This window comes from Poecile atricapillus, chromosome 14 (genome assembly GCF_030490865.1).
Source record: "Poecile atricapillus isolate bPoeAtr1 chromosome 14, bPoeAtr1.hap1, whole genome shotgun sequence".
Lineage (NCBI taxonomy): Eukaryota > Metazoa > Chordata > Aves > Passeriformes > Paridae > Poecile > Poecile atricapillus.
In genome coordinates, this window is record NC_081262.1 from 3,381,919 (window position 1) to 3,397,663 (window position 15,745).

Sequence of the window (15,745 nt, forward strand, 5' to 3'; positions counted from 1 at the left end):
TGACTGAGGTGTTTACAGGGCGTTTTCCCAGCAGAGAGGTCAATGGGTCACTGCAGCCACAGATGGGTCTTGTCCCCACCCCAGCACAGGTCTGACGAGTTGGACCTTCTGATCACTGGAAAGAGTGATTTAATCTAATTGTTTGAAATTGTTCTAATTCTTTTAATTGTTAGAAAAAGAAAGCAGCAGATTTGTTTAATGCTTCTTAAATTGTTTCCTTTAATAGGAAGTGCTGCTTTACTCTACCTTGTGCTTCGGAAACAAACGTTTGCCTTCCAAAAATATACAGTGTACACATACTCTGTAGCTATAGATACAAACATTTACAAAGAAACAAGCAGGCTGGAGTGGAATAGCTTGGAAAAAAATCACCCAAGGCCTTCCCTTCTGGCCCTCCCACAGCCAGAGCAGCCGGGCTCACCCCGCTGTAAACAGCCCCAAACTGCTGCAAAACACGACTGAGGAATATCATACCCTTGGAGCAAAACAACTTCCACACACTGCAGAGGTTTGGAATTGATGTTGCTTATTCCCATCCCCTCCTTTTGTCCCTGTGATCTCCCTTAGCATCTGCATCCCACATCCAAACCCACCGCAGCCCCCGTGCGCCGCCCGAGGCCGACTCCTGGCGCGGGGGGAGCTCAGCTTTGCTCCAAAGAGGAAAATGTGGTTCCCAGGCGTTTGGTTCTTGTCTCTGAGGCTTCCTCAGACTCAGGGAAGCTGGGAGACTCTGTGTGCTAGCGGATAGGCCGGTATGGGAATGTCATTCCCGGGATGAAGGTCTGCACGGGGTGAGCCGGGAGCGCGGGGTGCGCGGGCAGCGCCGGGTGCGCGGCGTGCGCGGGGTATCCCAGGGGAGGGGTGTGGATGTGGGGGTAAAATCCTGGGGGCAGAGCCCCGTGGGTCGGCTGCTGCACTGGACCTGAAATCACCAGCTGGAGCAGGCTGTGGAAAGAAATTCAGACAGGAGGGAGGTTATCAGAGGAGCTTTTGTCGTGGCTCTAAGGACAATTCACATCCAACTCACAGCACTGCTGAGACCCAAGAGAACAGTGACACAATTATGTTCTTAACAGCTTCCAGAAGACTTTTTTTCCCTTTTTCCCCCTTTTTTTCCCTTTCTCCCCACTTTTTTTAAGCTCTGCTCTTTTTGCAAAAAGACAAGAAGCAATTGAGCTAAGAGTCAGGTAAAACCAGTGGGGATTTAGAGATGGGACAGTTTAGGGGCAGGTTCCTTGCTGGAATTTAATTTCCCTTTCCTGTGCTTTTGTTCTAACACAGGCTGGGCAAGATCACCTACAGCTGGGAGCACTGAAGCCCCTTTCTGTCAGGAATCCAGGGAAGAAGCAGCCAGCACTGTGTCACCTTCATCCTTCTTCTAAAGTGCACATGAGTAAAGGCCAAATTCCACAGACAAGTTTTTAGAGGAGATTTTGTCTCAGCAGCCCTCGAGTGTCTTGGAACATGCATCAAAGCCAACACAGCTGCAAAAAGTCTCTTACTTGTTATGTGGTAGCCTGGAGCACACAGTCCTCAAGTCATCTGAAAAAGGACACAAGATTAACAATAAGCAAAAATTAGAGTGGTTTTTCTCTCTGCTGTCTTTTCTAGGAAGGTCAGATTACTGAATAATTAGTAATTTTACTGAATAATTACTGACTACTGAATGATCAGTCATCTGTCATCATCATCTCAGCAGGAAATCCAGAATCCCTCTCTCAGGTCCAAAACCTCCACAGGAGAGAAAACGTTTCTCCATTTCACCAACTTTCCCCACCAGCTCCTTTTTTGCATGTTTGACACTTAAGACACACAAGCCTTAGGATGGATTTTGCAATACCAATACACCAACAAGATGTAACAGACACAGGAAGTACAAGGTGTGACTCTGCCCAATACCTGTTTTGTATTGGTTTGGGATTTTTTAACCACTGCAACTGTAAAGAATGGGTTGGGCTTTTTCTGTTGAATCTATCAAGTAGAAATTGCACCTTTTTTACCATCTTCAAACTTCTGCTAAAGCAGAATAGCTAGAGCCAAGGAATTTAACAACATATCCCATTGATTAAGTTTTTTCAGGAATAGCTTGAGAACAAACTGCTGCCTTTGTAGACAAACACAACCCCAAAACATTGAAATATCTGGTATTGCAGCAGCCCCTTACACCGAATTACCTTCTACACAAAGAGCAAGCGCTCAGAATGTTCCAGCTAAGAACAAACCTTGCTCAAATCAGCCCTCACACCAAAAAACTCCGATTTCTTATATGTTCTTATAACACTCAGAGTTACTTTATAAAAGATTAGGAAGAAGAGCATTGAAATTTGAGCAGCAGCACTGGTTCTGTCAGGACAAAAGCATCAGATCCCTGCTTAGGCAGAGGCCTACTCTGCAGCTGTGGTCTGCACTGAATGTCCCAGCTGACTGAGAGCTTCAAGCCTTCTGGTATAAGCTAAAATTGCCCATTTTCAAGAGAATATAACAAGAAAATGTGTGGCTGACCCTGCCCTGTGTTGGGCCACTTCCCTTTTATCTCTCTGCGTGTCTTTTGGAAAGATCTGGCTTTGGAGACAGGAAAGCCAGACAAAAGCCACATTAGCAGCCCTTTTTTACTGAGTTAACTGAATTTGGACACACTGTAATGGGGTCTCATTATAGGTGAGCTGAAGTCACAGAAGTCTCAGTTTAAGAAGTATTATTTGCTTTTCAAATCCTTTGTCTAGCACACCCACCCAGGGGTTTATGTGCTTCATGGCCTCTTCTCCGGCAAGTAAACTCAGAGAACTTAAACTGAAGCAAAATCAAAGGGAATTTTTTTTTAATAATTACTGGCAATTCTGAGGGGAACAAAGTGTCCCCATGCCAGACACACAGATACAACATCCTGGTGCACAGTGCAGGGCTGTGGATCAGTCCCCAGCTCTGCAAAGCACTGCCTGACTCACCCACAGCAGTGATCTCTCCTTTCCTATTCTCCATCCAGCAATTTTTCCTGAACTATTTTGTGCACTATCACTTTCTAGGAGGGGAAAACTACTAATTATGCTGTGAACACTTTGATCTTTACTCCCCTCACCCCAAAACTGCCTCTTACAACTTCTGCACCCTGGAGGAGAAGAATCCAGTGCCAGGTCTCTGCCAGCCCCACAGACAACTCACCTCTGGTGCACAGGAGAGCTCCTGATGCCATTGCCACTTGCAAAGCCTGAGCCAGCCTGTCCAGAGCGAGTTCAATCTCTTTGGATGCATTGAGAGGATTGAGTTCATCAGACAGTCTGTTAATGTCCTCCACCAGAGGAACCACGTGGTCAAAGGGTACCAGCCCCAGGCGCCCATAAAGGTTTTTCTCTGTTAAATGTCCCTGGAGCATCATAAGAACCTGCAGGACACTCAGATGCAGCTTGGAATACAGCTGGTGGCAATCCCTGTCTTCTCCTGAAGTCGAGTCCTTGGCAATTTTGTTGGGAGTGTGTCCATTGGACAGAGAGGCTTTCTTCTTCCTTTTGTAGGCCAAGGGAGCCTTGACACACCAGCGGATCAGTCCGGTCAGCGGCGTGAGCTCCAAAAACCCTATGGGCAGGTTGGCTGCAATGGGAGTGTTCAGGAAGGTGATGAGGATCAAACGAGGGTCTTCAAAGATCCAGGAGACAATCAGCTCAAGCAGATCCGAGGGAGGAATGAGGTCATCTGGAGACAGGAAAGTTATTGTTGGGTAACTGAGCCTTGCACTGAAGCACAGGACTTTAATTTATGCTCTAATTAGTCTCTCACACACACCCGTCCTACACTGTCCCAATTACAGCTTCAGAACCTCCCCAGTTCTGCTCCTTTTCCCAAGACACTAAAGGTAGCTTGTTCCAGGGAAGATACAATTGTCTTTCTGGAACTTCCTTTCTGTCAACTTCAGCTGCCTCACCTATCCCAAAGATACCACCAAACACTGATATTTATTTCATTTCCCAGCAAAGCTTCTTTTGTCATTTTCTTCTCTGCCACCCATCATCTGCTCATTTTTTCCCTAATTTCAGTCTCCATTTATCCCTTGCCACAGGAAGTACAACGGGCAAGGGAAATAGGAAAAACTTGTTGGGTGAAGGGAAGGAAGTGCCAATAATTCAACTCATTTATTTTAATACTTACTTACCTAAACAAACATGTCTTGTGGAAAAACACAATGCAACAATACAATCACATGATGTGGATCCCATGTAAAGGATTATAAGATTATGTAAAGCGTCAGGTGAGAAGTAAAAGATGGTCATGAACTTGGCTACAGACAAGAGAAACCCTGACACATCATCCTGTCACAGGGGGAGTGCTGGATTGGAAGAGCAAGCTCCCTTTTCTTGCATCACCAAAAACATCTCAAATAAACTAAGGAATTAAAAAATCACTTCCTGTGTGAAGTAATTTCCTTTCTGACACGATGGGGGGATATAAAATATACTCTGAGCTCTATCAAATACTTTATAAAAACAGCATAAAGACTAAGCCTGAACCTCTCTTTCAGTAATGCCAAGATTTTTATCTGGAGAAAAGTGTGCAAAGCACTTCCTTTATCCATAGTAGCATTTGCTTTTCTGGATTATAGGTGGTGTTGGTATTTAGTGTATGGCTGTCCTCTAGTCCAACATGAGCTTTCAGTGGCTGAGTAGAGCTAAATCAATCTTATTTTAGACAGCTACAAGTGTCTGAGCAACAACCTGAGACAGGCTGTACCACTGGCAGGTCACACACACAGTTAAAGTGCACTGGAGTTATGTTGTTTGTTGTGTTTCTCACCAGTGCTCCACAGAAATCCTGCTCCAGCTTGCCAACATTCAGAACTTGTTTCTCCCCTTTTTGGAAGGGATCAGACTGACAGGCAGCCCTGAGTCTCTCTCAGGGCTGACTGAGCATCCCAGACAGATCAACTTTCACTTCCAGAGCTGCTCAGTCAACAAGGTCCCATGTCCTTTGCCCTCTGTGGAGGACAACGCCCTCTGTGTCAGATGTTCCTGGCTGCTTCTCCAGCAAAGACTCTCCCTTGTTTCCCAGAGAGGCTGCGGACTCCAAATCCCTGGAAGTGCCCAAGGCCAGGTTGGACAGGGCCTGGAGCAGTCTGGTCTAGTGGAAGGTGTCTCTGCCCATGGCAGGGGATGGAAAAAGATCAGCTCTAAAGTCCATTCCAACCCAAACCACGCTGGAATTCTAAGTCAGCCACAGAGTGGTTATTTTTATTCTCACCCCAGTGCCAGATGAGGCAACAGCCACACCCCTGAGCTGCTTCTGGCAATAATTACGTGGTAACACCTCATTAGGATTCTCTTGCAACAGTTAATTCATGGCGTATTACACTGCAGCTCTCACTTGAAAAGACACAGCTGGAAAACACTTACCTGAAGAGAGGTCATAGAGAGCTGTGACTGATGTAATGAACTGGCAGCAGAAGCGAGGGCTGGCAGTGAAGATCTGCTTCAGGGTCTGGATGGAGCCTGGCACCAGGTTGCAGTAGTCATCAACCAGAGCTCGGGCCAGCCTCACACAGAACACAGCTGGGGTGCGCTGCAGGCACAGGGGACACCAGATTAGACCCTGTCACAGGCTGCTGCAATGCCTGTGTCCCCACCTTCCCCACATGGCACTGGGGCTGCTCTCTCTCAGCCCTTCAAACATCCACTCTCACAGAAATAAAATCACTGTATTGCAATATTAAAATAGATGGTGATATTTTGAGTTTATGGTATCTGTGGCTTAAAATTGAAACCTTTTAGATCAATATTTTGATTTAGAGATTTTTCTTTACTCCTTCAGCAACATTTCTTCGCTATGAGGGTGGTGAGGCCCTGGCACAAGTTGCCCAGAGGAGCTGTGGCTTCTCCAACCTGGCCTGAAAGTGTTCAAGGCCACACTGGACAGGGCTTGGAGCAACCTGGGATAGCGGGAGGTGTCCCTGACCATGGCAGGGGGTGGAATGGGATGAGTTTTAAGGTTCCTTCCATCACAAACCATTCTGTGATTCCATGATTCTAACACAGGTCTGTAGTTCAACTGGCTCAGTCCCAGAGGAACTGGTTCAGTAGCCATGCCTGATATTTTTAATGTGGAAAATATTCTGTGGAATCCTCATGTAACTTAAAAGCTTCCATCTGAAATAAAAATACACCTTCTGCTATCCAGGTTATGGATCCTGCCCTCCCAAAGGCTCACCATGTGGGAGGAAAGGGACTCCAAGGAAACAGTGCTGGTCTGTCTGCTCCCACCTTCTCTCCCAGCACAGCCTTCCTGCTCTTGCCCCTCTGTCAACTGTGACTTCTGCACATCCCACAAGGACAGCAGGAACAAAGGTGCACTTCCCAAAGCCCACAGCTGGGGAAAGGAGAAGACAGAGGAGATCCCCAACCTACTGCATTCATAGAAGACAGACACAGGTATTTTGTGCCCAAATTTCAAGACAAGGGTTTGCCTCTTCCACACACAAACTTGCACATCAGGAAGGGTTTATTTCCCAAACTCCAGAGTCAGCTTCTTCAGGCAATGTGACCACAACTGCCAAGGTCTGCTCCATGTGTTGGTCAAACCCTCCACTGAGCCCGTTCAATATGCAGCATTTGGGGGACATTATTAAAACCTTCACTGACAGTAAAAAAAACCCACCCAATTTTTTCCTTCCATTGCAGCACATGAATGGATTGGCAAAGCTCTCCCTGATGCCAGAGCACAGGGATGGACACAAGCAGAGACACAGGGGCAGCTGAAACTGCCAGGGAGGAGCAGCTGACTGTGACCAGCTGTGCCCCAGCTCACTGTGCCCACCATGGAGCAGGCCCTGACCCCTTCCCCAAGCCATCCCTGCCTGCACAGGAGCTGTACCTGCAGCCAGAAGGCAGCACACTCCAGCACAGGAACCCTGCAGACAGCCACTGCCATGGAAACCAGCTTCCCCAGCAAAGCCATCCTGCTGTCATCTGCTTTGTTCCCTTGGGGGCTGAAGAGAGATGAAAAGATGACCTGCCGGACTGAATCCTTGGTCTGCTCTTGGAAATAATTGCACATGATCTCAAGGAGCTGAAGTTCCTGAAGTGGGGTCAGTCTCTGAAAGAAAACAAAAGCAAAGCTGTAAAACAGACTGAGACTCTTGAAGGGCCATGAGCCAAGTGAGAAGACAGGAACAGTAAAGGCTGAGAGCTTCCCTTTGGGCTGAGGCACTCAGTCTTTGTGCACAGCACACACATTCGAGCTTCTTGAACCACCACTGCATTTAACTGGTGACACTGAAGAGCTGCAGGTTTCACTTGAACACCTGGATATCCAAAGCTGGTGCTTGCTGACTGACATTGCTGGGAGGGGAATATTTCCTCCCTCTGCAGATAACAGCACTGAGGACACTGCTGGGCAGCTGGGGGGGCAGAGCTGGACTCTGTGGACCTGATTTTTCTGAGCCTGAGAGAATTACAGCCTGACAGTGGCTGATCTGTTCCCAAGGGAAAGTCTCTTGAGAGCATCTCTCGCTCAAGGACAATCTTTGTAAACTACTTCATTTTCTCAAAACAGTTCTGTACAGCTGCGGTTAGTGTGTTCTTCTCTTATCCCACCAATGGGACAAGAGGTGGTGTTCCCTTTACCAATCATGTTAAACCTGTAGCGTAATACCCTGTAAAAGGCTGAAAAGTTTGGGGAATAAAGGCCTTTTCTAGCAACTCGTTCTGGTGTGCTGCACAGAATCCACACTTCTACATCGTGTCCAACAGTGACAGGACTCAGCAGCACTGAAGGCTGCAGGGCCATGTGCCCTCATAGTCACCAGCAGCTTCTGACTGCTCCTCTGAGTCCCCCCACTCCCAGCTTCATCCGATGCCCACCCAAAAGCCTCGGCAGGGCCCAGCTGCAGCACTCGGGGCTGTGGGCAGTCCCCAGGGCCTCCAGGTCCGGAACCCTGGCCAATCCATCAGGGACTTGCCACCAGCCCCCTCCTGCCAAAAAACCTCAGTCACCAGCACCCCAGGGACCCCGTGCTGTCGTCCTGGGGCCTCAGTCTCCAGCAGCAGAGCCTCAGGGACCCAGTCCTGCCCATCACAGCCGTCAGTCTCCAGCAGCAGAGCCTCAGGGACCCAGTCCTGCCCATCACAGCCGTCAGTCTCCAGCAGCAGAGCCTCAGGGACCCAATCCTGCCCCTCTAAGCCCTCAGTCTCCAGCAGAAGCTCGTGCCAGAGGGAGCCTGAGCCCCGTCCTGAGGCCTCAGGCTCCAGCAGGGATCCTGTCCTGAGCTCCTGGGGCCTGCCCTGCCTCCCCACTCGCCGGGGCTGTGTCCCCCCGCCTCCCGGGCCCGTTCCGCTCCGCCCGGGGTGTCCCTGCCGCACCTTGGGCGGCGCGCCGCGCTCCTTGGGGACCTGGAAGAGGAACTCCTCCAGCAGATCGGTGGGGCCCTTGTCCACGAGCGGCAGCGGCGCGTTCTGCAGCTGGCTGCTGAAGTAGATGTCCAGGTGGTACAGCACCTCCTTGGCGGCGCTGAGCGCGTCCCGCCGCAGCAGCGAGTGCCGGATGTCGCTCATGGCCCCGGCCCGGCCCGCTCCCGGCCCCGCTCGGCGCGGCCTCCCCTCGGCAGCGCGGACAGGCGGGCGCTACGGCGGCCCGGCCAGGACAAAAATGGTCACGCGCTACCGCCGCCGGCAGCGCCCCCTGGCGGGCCCACCCGCGGGGGGTAAGGGGGGCTCGGCCGGGAGGGAACCGGGCCTGGGCCGGGGGACCTGGACATGGCGGGGAGCTTGCCCTGAGGGACTGAGACAGGGGGTCTCAACCTTGGGAGGAGCCTGGCCATGAGGGGGTCTTGGCCCTGGAGGGGTCTTGACCCTGGGGGCTGGTGCTGGGGTTGGGTCAGAGGGTCTCAGCCTGGAGGGGTCTGGACGTGGGGGGCTATCGGCCCTGCGGTCCTTGGGCTCACTCAGGGGCTTGTGAACTGGCCCTGAGGGTTGTCCAGCCCTGGGGGTGTTGGCATGAAAAGGGTCTGATCTTAGTGGTGTCTTGGCCCGGAAATGGTGTTAAGCCCTGGGACTCTGCCTTGAGGGGGTCTTAGCCTGGGTGAGACAGGATCTGGAGGGACCTTGGCTCAGGAGGGCCTTGGTCCTGGGTCTGGCCCCTGGGGGAGTTCCCAGGGGACTGAGGAGGGATTGACCATGGAGGGTCCTGGCTGGGGAAACCTGGCCCTGGGGGCCTGTTGGGGGGGTCTAGGCCCAGCCTTGATCCTTCTCTGGAGGGTGTTTGGCTCCAGGGAGGGGCTGACAGGGCCCCCCAGCCCCCGAAGGATCACTGCACACTGCAGGGGCTCTCCTGGGAAACACAGCAGCTGCCTTTGGAGGCCAGGAGTGCCGGGACATCAGCCAAGGTCGCTGGGACAGCGCTGTGTGAGCTGTGGGAGTGCGTGGGGTGGAAGGCTGGCACCCACCAGCACTGCGTGCCCCTCCCAGGGATGGGGCCTGAGCCGGGTGACTCCTGAGCAGGGTCTGGGCATGGGCACCATGGCAGGGATTTGTCATTTTTTTGGGACTTTTAACTTCACACCCGAAGATCACGCTGGGATGGCTCCTGCTGGCCCCAGCACATTCCCAGCTTGTTGGAAATGTGGGATGCTGGATGGGAATGATTCGTGTTGGTGAAATAAACACTTTTTAAGAAAATTTGTATCTGGTGATTAGTGAGATCTGTCCATGCCACGTATTGGGAAGCTGCTGATACCCACAAGAGGTCTCTGGGATCCATTTCACCTTGCAGAGCTCTTGTTGGCATTTTAATCCCTTCTCGGCCTTACCTGTGATGGGAGGCACTGGCAAAGGTTGAAAGGGTTCTTTTTTCACTGAGCAGACCTCTGCTTCCGTGAAAAATGCCATATGGAGCCTGCGGCCTCACATGATCCTTGGCTGGGCAACCAACTGGCAAGGAGAGAGCGTCCCTCTCCATAAATGCAGGTGCAGATCCTTCCCTTTCCCAGAGTCCTTGGACAACATCAAAGGTAGGTCCTGCTCCCCTCTCTTCCCACACCCCCCAGGAGCTCCCCTTGACAGTGTCACCTCCTCCAGCTCAATTTTACCACGAAGCTCTGCTGGGCCAAATCTGAGTGCAGCTCAGGGATGAATATGCCCCTTGTAGGTGCACCTGCCTGGGAGGTTCAGAGGCTGCCGTGTTCTCCAGGAGTGGGGAGGATTTATGGGGCTTTGGGCAATTTTTGGCATGACCAAATCATGGCACTGTCAACTGAAGGGATTGTGGTGTTAGGGGGAAGGGTTCACAGCAAAAGTGCAAGTGGGAAAAGTGAGGATTTAACTAGAGCAGCTGTCTCAGAAGGAAAAATGAGCCTGGGGTCAGTAAATCCTTCCTCAGGCTGAGATTTTGTGCGCCAAAAGCTGGAGCATTTGCCCGTCCTCTCAGCCCGTTTATCAGGCTCTGGGTGAGTTCAGGAACCCAGGCTTGGGCAGTGCTCAGGGCTCAGATCCCACATGCTGGTGAAATATTACCCCAGGGAGCTGAGTGCCATGGGAAATACTTCCCAAACGCTTTCCCCCGTGGATGGGAGCTGCAGCACTGCCTTTGCAGAGGATCCTGAGGGAGCCATCCTGGGTGAGGAAGGGGCAAGGGCACTCCTGGGGGATGGGGGGCAGGGGAGGGATAAGTTACCCCAGGTGAGGATGCTGCAGGCAGTGAGGAAGGTGGGGAGGGGTGTCAGGGAGGATCCATCCCTTGCTCTGTCCCAGCACAGCTGCTGTAGGGTCTTTGGGGTCTCTGTCACTGATCCAGGGAAAGGCAGGAGAGGCACAAGCCAAGGGATTTTGGGGTCCCTGGTCACTGCCACCAATCCAAGGCCAGAAGAGGTGTCTGGGCTGAGCTCTTCCTCATGGAGAATGAGGAAGTGACTGCTCTGTGTCACCATGAAATGGCATTTACTTGTTTGCCAGTAAATTTTCCACTCCAGCCTTGTGAGTGATCTGGCCTCCTTCCAGGAAGAACAGGTAGGATGAGGCCCCATGCAACAGAGGTGTAAAATTCCTGCATCCTGGTGGTTCACCAGAAAACAGACACCTCCCAGTGAAACCAGTATGGCCAGTGCAAATACCCTAGTTATCCCTGTTGTCTGTCCCAAATCCCTCTCCCAGTCAGGAAGGCTGAGCCCCTCCTGCACCTCTACACAGGATGGCAGGCTCGAGGCTGGTGTTGTCACTGCTGGTGGCAGCTCTCCTGTTGAATGTGGCCACCACGCTGAAGGTCGGCGCCTTCAACATCAAAGCGTTTGGGGACACCAAGATGTCCAACCAGACCATCGCAAATATCATCGTGTCTGTGAGTCGAGGGGATGGGAGCAGGCTTGGATGTGCTCTGCTCTTTGGGATGCAGCCAGCTTGGGCAACGGGACATCTGCTTCATCCATCCATCCATCCATCCATCCATCCATCCATCCATCCATCCATCCCTTCATCTACCCATCCATCTGCTCTTATCCCATCAGAATCTCCCACCTCAGGCCATCTCCAGCCCTGCTGGTCCCCAATCAAGGCTGGGTGACGTTTGATGCTGCCCAGGTTCCTCCCTTGGAGCAGCTGCTGGATAGGTGGGTGGTGGACAGACAGGGCCCTTCCAAGCCAGAGCACACCATCACAGGAATCCCCTCCCTGGCCCTGAGGTCCCTGCTGCCCTCCCATTGACAGCCTGGGAGCTTTTGCAGACCAGACCAGGCAACCATGGGTGCTCCCCAGAGCAGCTCCTGGCCAGGGGAGAGCAGCTCTGAGCTTGTCCCCCCAGATCCTGTCAGAGTACGACATCATTCTGGTTCAGGAGGTCCGGGATGCCGACCTGAGTGCTGTGAATGACCTCATGGACCAGCTCAACAGGTGACCTCAATGGCTTGGTGTGGGAGTGACTGCAAAGGGGATCCTGGATGGATTCCAGCCATGCCAGGGCACCTCTGGCTCAGCTGGAGAGAGCCTGATGGATGCTGGGAAGCACCAGGAACCTCCTCTCACCCTCTCCACAACTTGCTTCCAGTTCTGGGAGGCACCCATACAACTTTTTGGTCAGCATCCCCCTGGGTCGGACCAGCTACAAGGAGCAGTACCTCTTCATCTACAGGTAAGGGATGCTGCCAGGGGTCACCTGCTGCCCTCCCCAGAAGTCCCCAGAAGGGATGGGTACCTTTGAGGGCTGCCCTGGTCTCCTCCCTCAGGTCAGACATGGTCTCCGTGCTGGATAGCTACTATTACGATGATGGCTGCGAGTCCTGTGGGACCGATACCTTCAGCAGGGAGCCCTTCATTGTGAAGTTCTCCTCACCCACCACACGTGAGCAGAGCTGGTCTTGGGGGATGCCCAGACCTGGCACAGGGTCCCCTCCACGCAGGGCTGAGCCCAGATCTGTGCCTGCCAAGCATAGAGGGGTTGCAAGCCTCCACTAGGGTCCCACCCATGGGTGCCTAGGGGTCCTATGTCCCTGCCCAGCAAGACCAGCAATGCCTGCTGTTTCTCATCATGTGCCATCTCCTACCAATCATCTTCCATCTCCCACCATGAGCTGTCTCCAGCTGTGTGCTTTTTCACACCTCCAGCTGTTTCCCATTGTGTCCTACATCCCATTATGTGCTACCTCCCATCTTGTGCCATATCCCACCATCTGCTTCCTCTGGCTAGGTGCCATCTCCCATCATGTCCCACCTCCTATCACCTGTCATCTCCATCCCTTCTGTCTCCCATCATGTCCCATTTCCCACTTAGTTCCACCACCTATCCCGTGCCATCACCTCCACCTCCTGAGAACCTCCTCAGGATACACACACTGTCCCATCTCCTGCCCAAAACCATATTGGCTTGGAAATGCTAATGGGAAACAAGCAGCAAAACCCCAAACAATGCACAAAGTCATGCAGCTCCCCACTGGAATTTCCAGTCTGAGGGACAGGCAGAGCACCAAACTCAACACACCCTTTCCCTTTCCTGGCCAGTAGTTGGGGCTTGGCCTGGGGTGGTTTCCAGGGGTTCCTGTTCCCTGCTCAGGGGTTGCACTCAAGCCAGGGGCTGATGGTCAGCTGTCTGGCAGAGGTACAGGAGTTTGTGTTGGTGCCTCTGCATTCCGAGCCCAGCCACGCAGCACAGGAGATTGATGCACTCTACGATGTCTACACCGATGTCATCGACAAGTGGGGGACTAAAGTAAGCAGCATTGGGGAGCTTGGCTCCTCCCCAGGGCAGCCAGGTGGGCAAGTGGGATGAACATGTCCCATGGGAGGCCTCTTGTACCCATCAGAGCAGGTGCCAGCCCAGCAGTCTCCAGGCAGGGAGCTGTGGATGGCCCTCCTGCCATTACTGGGGGTTTGTCCCTGCACACTGGGGCACCTCAGTGGGGTTTGTAGCCACCTCTTAAGATTTTAGGGAGCCCTTGCTGCCCTGTAAGGTGTGTGTGGTCAGGGACTCAGTGTTCTGCCCTGCAGGATATAATCTTCCTGGGTGATTTCAATGCTGACTGTTCCTACGTGACCAGCTCCCAGTGGCCGTCCATCCGCCTGCGTTCCCTCCACGCCTGCGAGTGGCTCATCCCCGACAGCGCCGACACCACCGTGGCTGACACCACCGACTGTGCCTACGACCGGTGGGTGCCATGGCAGGGGCTGGTAAGGGGAGGACTGATGGGCACTAACACCCCTGTGATGCCTCGGCAGCATCGTCGCCTGCGGCACTGCCCTGCGCCAAGACATTGAACCTGGCTCCGCCACCGTCAACAACTTTGACAAGAAATTCCACCTCCAGATCAAGGATGTGAGTGAGGGGCTGGGTGGGACACGAGTCCACCAGCATTGGAATCTGCCCCATCATAACTCCTGGGAGCCTGGGAGGGCTCCCTGTTCCCAAGGGTGCACCTGAGGGTGGCCTGACCCCAGCTGTTGTTCTGAACCAACGCTCCAGATAGAGCATTTTGGGGTATGGAGTGGAGCATTGGGGTCCCAGCCGGCCATGACAGCAGCAGTGGGTCCAGATGAGCTCAGGGTTTATGAATTGGCTCTGGTCAGGGTGACTCTGCTCTCCCTCCCATGCAGGCTTTGGCTGTCAGCGACCATTTCCCAGTGGAGGTGACCCTGAAAGCTCGCTGAGCCTGTCCCCACACCAATGGCTACCAGGACACCTCAGCACACACCTGCATCCCTCGTGGGAGCCCACGCACCAGTGGTGCCAGCCAGGCTGCCCACTGTCTCTGCAAGGAGTCCTTGAGCTCTTGTGGAAGTGTAATGCTTTCTGCTTCCATTAAAAATGAGCCTTTTCCTGCCTCTGCAGCTCTGGAAGGGAGGTCTCTTCAGTCTCCCCAGCAGCCCCTGGTGCCCCAGCCCCTCAGCCAGAGAGGTCCCCAGGGCTGGGGCACCTCCTGCCATTAAGAGACCTGGACCCATTGGGTGGTGAGAGCTGCTTCCTTCTCAGCTGATGGTTGCAAAAGGCAGGACTCTGGGAAGGGGCTGGGGGGCTCCAGGATTTCCAGGCTGCAGGATGCTCTTCTGCCAGCTCACAGAGCCACATCCTGACAGAGCCTGCCTGGCCGTGGGGCTGCTGACAGGGCGCTGACAGCGAGGGTGCAGGGAGGATGTGAGTCAGTTCCCAGGGGGTTTGGTGCTTCCCAGGGGGTTTCGGTACCGACATGACACCAAGGGACATGGGACTCATCCCGAGACTGGGTGTGAGGATACAAAACCTGGTGGCGCACATGAGAACCCGGCAAGTCCTGGCACGAGCAGCCATCAGAGCCACCTGCTTTGCTGTCATCCTGGGGTGATGCCATGGGCCATGGTGATGCCATGGACTGCCACGGGGAATGCCAGCCCTCCTGGGGCTACTTTGGATCCCCAGTGGGGCTGTTCTGGGTGACACTGGGGCTGCTGCAGGGGTTCACAGCCATCCCCTCTTGCCATGGCTGGTAGTGCTCACCTGCCTGACCCAGCCACCGGCCATTTCCTTCTCTTCCCTCTAATTACACCATCTGAATCACTCAATGAAGGCCAGCGCCCTTCACCTCCTGCCTGGCCACCGTGCCCACTCTGTGATCCAGGTGCCACCCCAGATGGCAGCCCCCTAAGTCCCACACACCCATCCAGTCCCACAGGGATGCCCCAGCATTTCCAAGTCTCCCTGTCTGTCCTTTGCTGTGTCAGCACAGGGATGGCTGGGCTGGCCCCACCCTGTCGCCCTGTGGGATTTTTGGTTTCCCAATGTGGGAAGGAGCACAAAGTTATGCCAAAACCCCCACGGGGTGTCCGACTCATCCTGCTTTGCCGGCACCTCCGCTGGGATAAAGCCGCCCATCCTGCTGCCGGGAGGGCAGAGGTGCTGCGCATTCAGCAGGGCAAGGACGGATCCGGGCTCAGAGCCTTCAACTGCCAGCCAGGTGGGACTGGGATGCACTGGGATGAGTTGGGATGAGGAGTCGCTCCTCACCCCAGCAGTGGGGGCTGTGGTGAAGTTTAAGGATGTGGAACAGCCTGGGGTGCCTGGAATGCTGGCAGTGGTGGATGGGGCTGGAGGGCAGTGAAGACATCCTGCTGGGGGAGTGGAGCTGGGTGATCCCTGGAGCTGGAAGAGGCAGACTCACACCAGTGGGACAGGATTTATCTTCTCCTGGGACTCGTGAGCTGGCAGACTGCCCACACCAGCTCTGCAGCCGGCTCTGGGCAATGCCCACCATGACACACTGTCACACCCCAGGGCTTTGGAAGGATCTACATGTTTTTTCCTCCAAATCCAAAATAGT

General features: G+C 53.5%; 2 protein-coding genes across 3 annotated transcripts; one reads left to right on the top strand and one right to left on the bottom strand.

Annotated features, from left to right (window-relative positions):
* Nucleotides 1-180: 180 nt before the first annotated feature.
* Nucleotides 181-8,604, bottom strand: INTS15 (integrator complex subunit 15). The gene is made up of 6 exons (XM_058849324.1): nucleotides 8,340-8,604; nucleotides 6,853-7,074; nucleotides 5,379-5,544; nucleotides 3,160-3,687; nucleotides 1,503-1,542; nucleotides 181-945 (listed from the first exon to the last, which is right to left on the bottom strand). Exons 1-6 carry the CDS (start codon nucleotides 8,529-8,531, stop codon nucleotides 738-740), a joined length of 1,356 nt encoding a protein of 451 aa, XP_058705307.1. The 5' UTR covers nucleotides 8,532-8,604; the 3' UTR covers nucleotides 181-737.
* Nucleotides 8,605-10,493: 1,889 nt separating this feature from the next.
* On the top strand, nucleotides 10,494-14,272 carry LOC131584611 (deoxyribonuclease-1-like). Of its 2 annotated transcripts, none has more exons than XM_058849943.1 (9): nucleotides 10,494-10,590; nucleotides 11,160-11,307; nucleotides 11,690-11,855; nucleotides 12,010-12,093; nucleotides 12,188-12,303; nucleotides 13,055-13,167; nucleotides 13,446-13,603; nucleotides 13,674-13,770; nucleotides 14,049-14,272. In XM_058849943.1, exons 1-9 carry the CDS (start codon nucleotides 10,540-10,542, stop codon nucleotides 14,100-14,102), a joined length of 987 nt encoding a protein of 328 aa, XP_058705926.1. In that variant the 5' UTR covers nucleotides 10,494-10,539; the 3' UTR covers nucleotides 14,103-14,272. The 2 variants fall into 2 exon arrangements, with proteins under 2 accessions (XP_058705926.1, XP_058705927.1); XM_058849944.1 differs by having other exon boundaries at nucleotides 11,767-11,855.
* Nucleotides 14,273-15,745: the final 1,473 nt, after the last annotated feature.